This window comes from Delphinus delphis, chromosome 1 (genome assembly GCF_949987515.2).
Source record: "Delphinus delphis chromosome 1, mDelDel1.2, whole genome shotgun sequence".
Lineage (NCBI taxonomy): Eukaryota > Metazoa > Chordata > Mammalia > Artiodactyla > Delphinidae > Delphinus > Delphinus delphis.
Window position 1 is genome coordinate 43,807,347 of NC_082683.1, and position 7,054 is coordinate 43,814,400.

General features: G+C 39.9%; 1 protein-coding gene across 1 annotated transcript in view; it reads left to right on the forward strand.

Annotated features, from left to right (window-relative positions):
- ZYG11A (zyg-11 family member A, cell cycle regulator) overlaps nt 1-6,004 on the forward strand; it is a 58,223-nt gene extending 52,219 nt beyond the window's left edge. The window contains exons 12-14 of the mRNA XM_060005187.1: nt 931-992; nt 1,395-1,492; nt 5,795-6,004. Coding sequence (XP_059861170.1) covers nt 931-992; nt 1,395-1,492; nt 5,795-5,958 — 324 coding nt within the window. The 3' untranslated portion in view covers nt 5,959-6,004. The remainder of the gene's footprint in view (nt 1-930; nt 993-1,394; nt 1,493-5,794) is intronic.
- Nucleotides 6,005-7,054: the final 1,050 nt, after the last annotated feature.

Consider the following 7,054-nt stretch of genomic DNA (forward strand, 5'->3'; position numbering starts at 1 on the left):
GTGGAGCACGGGCTCTAGGCATGTGGGCTTCAGTAGTTGCAGCACACGGGCTCAGTAGTTGTGGCTCGTGGGCCCTAGAGTGCAGGCTCAGTAGTTGTGGTGCACGGGCTTAGTTGCTCTGCGGCATGTGGGATCTTCCCGGACCAGGGCTTAAACCTGTGTCCCCTGCATTGGCAGGTGGATTCTTAACCACTGCACCACCAGGGAAGTCCCATCCCTCCCTTCCTTAATTTCTATTCTTCTGATTGAAGATTATAAGGTCGGCTTCCAACAGGCTAAACACCCACTAGAGGAAGAAAGTTGGGGGGTAAAGGAGACTCAGCATTTAGTATTTAGATTTTTCACTTTAGCCCCTCATTTTTAGCGTAGTACTCCCAACCTCAGCTGTTCATGGGATTGCCCAGTCCAGAAATTTTTGTAAGGGGTGGTAGAGGAGATCTTGAAGTCTTGATTCTTTGGTACTTTCAACCAATCCTCCTATTTTCAACCCCACCTCTAATCTCACTTCCTGAAGTAATACTTTTGCCAAATATTTAAGTCTCTTGGGTGTTCTGTTCAAAATGGTTTGTTTTTTTAACCTTCCCCATGCTAGATCTATTAAATTAGTTACCATTTTTCTTCTGCTTTCTTCTATGTGTATTTGTCTTCTTTTAAACCGTTTGTATCATTCTGTTCGTGGGATTTAAGGGAGGAGTGGGTGCATGCTCAATCTTCCATCATTAAACAGGAGCCCCTTTTTATTGCATTGTTTTCCACATGACTTTGTTTATATTCTACATATATAATGCTTATCTAATTGATAGTTGGCAGGTTAGGTATCCTAAATTTGCGTAATCAGTCCCATATTTTGAAAACTTATGTTGTTTCATATATATGTAATTATAAATGACATGAAACAATACCAGAATCTTGATATGTCTTTTTGTACAGTATACAACCATCCAGAATTGGCCAAGTTCAAGTTGTAAGATGACAGCATTGGTGACCTACAGGTAATTTCATGATGGTATAGTGCTTTTCTTAAAGCTTGTCCTCAGTCTACTCACTATGTAGAGGCCATGGTACAGTGATAAAATATTAGAATAAAATAGCATGTGTTCAAATCCTGTTTCTTTGTGATATTGGGAAAATCACTTTTAGAAAATCTCTGAGACTCAGTTTTTGTCATCTGTAAAATGAGGCTGGCAGTGTGCAAGATTGAGGGTGGAATCAGATATTGAATGTATAATGTCTCACACAGAGTATAATTTCTTAAATGCTGGTTCTGATTATATGCTCAGCAGTACATCTGTCTTGGTGAGGAATTGACCCTGGGGGGAAAATGTTGAAAATTATTATTATATCCCTGATGTTAGCTTGAGTTCTGAAGAAACATCTTCTTTGTACTTATTTAGATCCTTCAAGGCATTTTTCCCACTCCTTGGCAACATCTCTCGACCAGAAGTTCAGCTCTGGGCACTATGGGCCATGTATCATGTCTGCAGTAAAAACCGTATGTAATTAAAAAGAATAGTTTTCCAGCTATTTTTCTGTATAAGGATTAAGTTCAAGATGGAATTTTGAAAAATTGTTCACCTATGTCCTGATTCTAACACTTTTAAAAAAGCAACTGAAAAGCATTTGTATTAGTATAAAAAATGCTACAGAATTATAATTGAGGGTGTTTGTCAAGCGATATAGAAAGTGAAAGTTTGCTCCCACTCCTATTCCCCATAGGCAAGCACTGTCCATAAGTTGATAACTATAACTATACTTCCAGATACTTTTCTGTATACATGCTATAGTTAGTATATACTCTATGTGAATAGGATAATGTTTTTAGACAAAATGGGCTCATTCTGTGCATACTATCCTATAGCTTGCTGTTTTTCACTCAGTAGTTTATCATGAATGCTATTCTTCCTATAGTAATACATAGATTTGCCTCTTTGTAATGGTTTGAGGGAGGCTGGGGGGCCAGATGTCAGGAGTTGGTCCCAGGCAGCTTAAATGTTTTTCCATGTTTTGCTGTTTTAAATTCCCCTTGGGAATTCTTGGCTTTTATTCTTTTTTTTTTTTTAATATTTATTTATTTATTTGGTTGCGCCAGGTCTTAGTTGTGGCTTGTGGGCTCCTTAGTTGCAGCACATGGGATCCTTAGTTGTGGCAGGTGGGCTCTTTAGTTGTGGCTCCAGGGCTCCTTAGTTGTGCCTTGCCAGCTCCTTAGTTGTGGCATGCATGTGGGATCTAGTTCCCTGACCAGGGGTTGAACCCAGGCCCCCTGCATTGGGAGCGTGGAGTCTTATCCACTGCACCACCAGGGAAGTCCCTTGGCTTTTATTCTTTGTTAAGCATTATTATTAAAATTTTTGCTTTTATTATAAAAGAAATATAGGCTATAATTTTATACTAAAATACCTAAGATATAACTTTTAGAATTAAAGTTTTAACTATCAAAAGCATAAGCTATCTCAGAATGGCTTTAACAAGTATTGAGGCCTATATGCAAAAAAAACTATAGGAAATAATTTAAAAGCCTGAAATAATTGTGAGACATACTATACTCAGTTCTTTTCAATTCACGGATATAATACAATTCAAGTGAATGAGTAAGAGTTGAGGAATCTGCAAATTATTTTAAAGTTAATGTGGCAGGATAAACAGGAAAGAACTGACTGAGAAAAATGGTTTTTAGGAGCTTACCCTAATACTTCTCTTTATTTATTTATTTATGTTTGGCTGTGCCTGTGGCATGCAGAATCTTTTTTTTTTTTTTTTTTTTTTTTTTTGGCGGTATGTGGGCCTCTCACTGTTGTGGTCTCTCCCGTTGCGGAGCACAGGCTCCAGACACGCAGGCTCAGCGGCCATGGCTCACGGGCCCAGCCGCTCCGCGGCACGTGGGATCCTCCCGGACCGGGGCACGAACCCGTGTCCCCTGCGTCGGCAGGCAGACTCTCAACCACTGCGCCACCAGGGAAGCCCACATGCAGAATCTTAATTCCCAGACCAGGGATCAAACCCTGGCACCCCTTGCAGTGGAAGCGTGGGGTCCTAACCACTGGACCACCAGAGAAGTCTCTAACACTTCTCTTTAAATGGTACTGGCATATGAATAGATGGAGGCAGATCAATCAGTTTGAATGGCACTGAAACAGACTCTAGTATATTCAATTACAACAGTAGTAACTGTAACAACAACTACAATTTAGTTGAGTATTTATATTTACTGTGTGCCAAGCAGTGTTGTAAGCTATTTATGTGTAACTTATTTAATCTTCACAACAGGTAGAACAGGTAGCATTTTATTGTATTTATTGTTACAGATGAGAAAACGAGGCATAGAGAAGTTAAGTAACTTGCCCAAAGTTAAAGTAGCCTGCACCGGCAGAGATAGGGTTCTAACCTAGTGATCTGACTCCAGATCACCACTATTGATTAGATTGCTCTGTATTTCTTTGCTATATGATGTAACAATTTATTTAACATTGTTTCCAGTCTTTTCTATTACAATACAAACACTGGTTCAATGAATAATGACATTCTCTCTCTCACTCTCACTCACACACATACTATATATTTAGGAAAGATGAACATGTGTGCTAATTAAGAGGACAGACCCCAGAATCAGACTATTTGTACTTTTCTCCCATTTACTAGCTGTGGGAGCTTGAGCAAGTTACTGAACCCCTCTGTGCTCCAGTTTCCTCATCTGTAAAATGGGGATTAAAGTACCTATTTCATAGGGCTGTTATGAGAATTAAATGAGGTAACATTTGCAAAGCATTTAAGCATTGCTTGGCTCATAGTACGAGCATTTGTACATAGCACAGTATTAGTACAAGCGTAGTGCATACCATTTGTTAAAAGAAAAGACATCACTTTGCAAGCATAATCTGCAGAATACTTTTAGAATTACTGAGTCGAAATGTTATGAATGCTTGTTTTGGTAGGTATTGCTAAACTGTCATCCAGATAATTGATTACCAGTTTGCATTCCCATCAGTAATATATTGGAGCTTCCAGTTTACTTTTATTCTTGCAAAAAGGTTTAGTTGAATTTTTTTTGGGGGGGGATACACGGGCTTCTCACTGTTGCGGCCTCTACCGTTGCGGAGCACAGGCTCCGGATGCGCAGGCTCAGTGGCCATGGCTCACGGGCCTAGACACTCCGCGGCATGTGGGATCTTCCCGGACCGGGGCACGAACCCGTGTCCCCTGCATCGGCAGGCGGACCCTCAACCACTGCGCCACCAGGGAAGCCCTAGTTGAATTTTTTTTTTTTTTTTGCGATACGCGGGCCTCTCACTGCTGTGGCCTCTCCCATTGAGGAGCACAGGCTCCGGATGCGCAGGCCCAGTGGCCATGGCTCATGGGCCCAGCCGCTCCGCGGCACGCGGGATCCTCCTGGACCGGGGGGCACGAACCCATGTCCCTTGCATCGGCAGGCGGACTCTCAACCACTGTGCCACCAGGGAAGCCGTAGTTGAATTTTTTGATCTTTGTCAATCTAAGGTGAAAGAGAGTCTCAGATGATGTTTATTTTGAGTAAGGTGAACTGTCTTATATTTGAATTGTCTGTTGATTTCCATTGCTCACTTTTTGTTTACTGATTTTTGGTCTTTTTCTTTTTAATTTGAAGGAACTCTTGCAAATACTTTTTCCCAGTTTATTGTCTTGATTTTATTCATTGTTTTTACAAGTCAATATTTTGTTATATGGCCTCTGGGTTTCGGGTCATGATTATACCTTACAAAGTTGATGAAAATTTTCAGCCATTTTCTTTTAAAATATTACCCTCCACCTATTCTCTCTATTCCTTTCTTGTAACATCTATCAGCAGTATCTTATACCTTCTCTGAATCTGTCCTACCATTTAAAAACAAATGTTTCCATGTCTTTGTTTCTTTTTACTGCATTCTTGGTAATTGCCTTAGATGTGTTTTTGGATCATTGTTTCTGTGTCTAATAGACTCTTGGACTGATTAAGAGAATCCCTTCAGACTGAGTTGTGCACATGTCCCTTCAGTACAGCTTTGTATTTGCTTCTGTCAAGTGTTCTAGAGGTTTCCCTGGGATTGGACTAATTCTTATATTAATTTCTCAGCTCAAGGGTTCCCAGAACATTTAGGGTAATATAAATTCAAACCCTATACCAACTTGGGACTGGTTATAAATTCTCAGGAAAGACTTCTCCCAGGAGTCAGGCTAAATGCAGATGTTTCATTGTCTTATCCGTTGTCTTGCCCTTTGAGGGGCCAGCTTTATGCATTGATTTTGCTTCTGACTTCCTAAGTTAAAATCTAAATTCCTAGATTACCGAAACTGACGGTCCCTTTCTGCCCGACGATAGTTACAGGTTAGGTTACACGAGCTTTAGGTGCTTTTTGCTCTTTGTGTCGGACTCCTGGACAATTCCTTTCCTTTGTGCACTCAACTATGAATTAAAAAATTTTTTCAATTATACTGTATCCAGCTCTGGTGTTTTTAGGTTGTCTAGCTCAACATATTGCCTGAACCTGAAATTTGTATCATTTTTGTAATAAAAGATGTTCTTATCCTTTTAGCTAGGATTAGAGACATTTGAAGCCTAGAGTTGTCCAGAAGTAAACATAATAAAATAATCATCCATTATCTCATTACACAAGCCAAGCATTACCTGGCATATTTCTTCTAAATTGACACAGTTTATCTGTTAATTCCTGTGTCAAAGGGCTTAAAACTTTGTACTCTTTCTTCAAAATGGTGAATGTGGTAATTTGGGAATATTTAAGATGCCAACTTGTCCGTCAGGTTTCTTCGCTTGATTTTCTTTCAGCCAGCAAATACTGCAAAATGTTAGTCGAAGAAGAAGGACTGCAGCTTTTGTGTGACATCCAGAAGCACAGTGAGGCAGACCCCCAAGCACAGCACATTGCAGCCTCCCTTCTAGATGACTTCAGAATGCATTTCATGAATTATCAGAGACCCCCTCTCTGCTGAATGCCCTTCTTATCCTCAGGGGCTTCAGAGGTGCTCTGTTGCTCAGTGTCAGGTCTTCTGCTCTGTCACCAATTGAATGTTGAATTGAAATGAAACAAGTTGTCATTGGAGTTTGTGAGTTGACTGCCTTCTTGGCCTTTTTTTTTTTTTCTTTTGGTTGACTTTCTGTAACTTATAAGAAGGTTGGGTTTGTATGATAGCCATGATCCCAAATCAAGTTGGAATCATTCTGGGAATACCCTTTCAGCAGTTTTGAAAAATCAAGCCCTGGACTCTGTGTGAAGACCTGTGAGCTTGTGTTGGAACAGCTATGCCAGTTACTTTTCTCTAGCCCCGACCAATTTCTTAACTCTGAGTGTTTGTCAGAGGAAAGGAAAAAGAAAGACTTACGGGGAAACTTTGATATTTATTATTAAATTTCATGTTTGAAAGAATCTCCTAAGCTGTTATTCCTGGTTATATGAAGCCACTGGAAAAGAAGTACATGAAAAAGTTATAGGAAACATACACATATAAATGTATTGTTTGGAAGGCAGAACTTCTGTTGGAGGGGAGGAAAAAAATTATTTTTAATAGATACCAGAGTACCTTCCACTCGTTGGGTGGAGGGAAGAGAAATATATTTTTATGATTTTCGATAGTCTACCTTTGACCTTCCTTCCTCCAGCGTTACACGTTAGACTGAGTAAGCGTAACATTGTATGTGATTGGGTGTGCTGGTGGGGCATGGTCCGAGTTAGGACTGAGAATAGAGTGTTCAGATGAAAGATTATATGGGGATTATAAATCTCAATCCCTCAATCCCTCAAATTTTTAATTTTTAATTTGAGTTATGACTGTGACCAAAACTGAGAGGAAAAGGAAGGGCTGTGCCAGACGTGTGAAGAGGTGCTCTTACCTAATATGGAGATGAGGAAAATAGTGAGCTTCTCTGAGAACCAGCCTCAACCACAGTATAAACTATCAGAAGCTTTGGTTTGTGTCCTCTGCAAACCCACTCTGTGGAATAGAGTATGAAGTCCTTCCTCACCTTATTATTGACAACTAACAAAACATGTTTTAGCATTCATCTGTTTCAGTTTTTCAAAGAAATAAA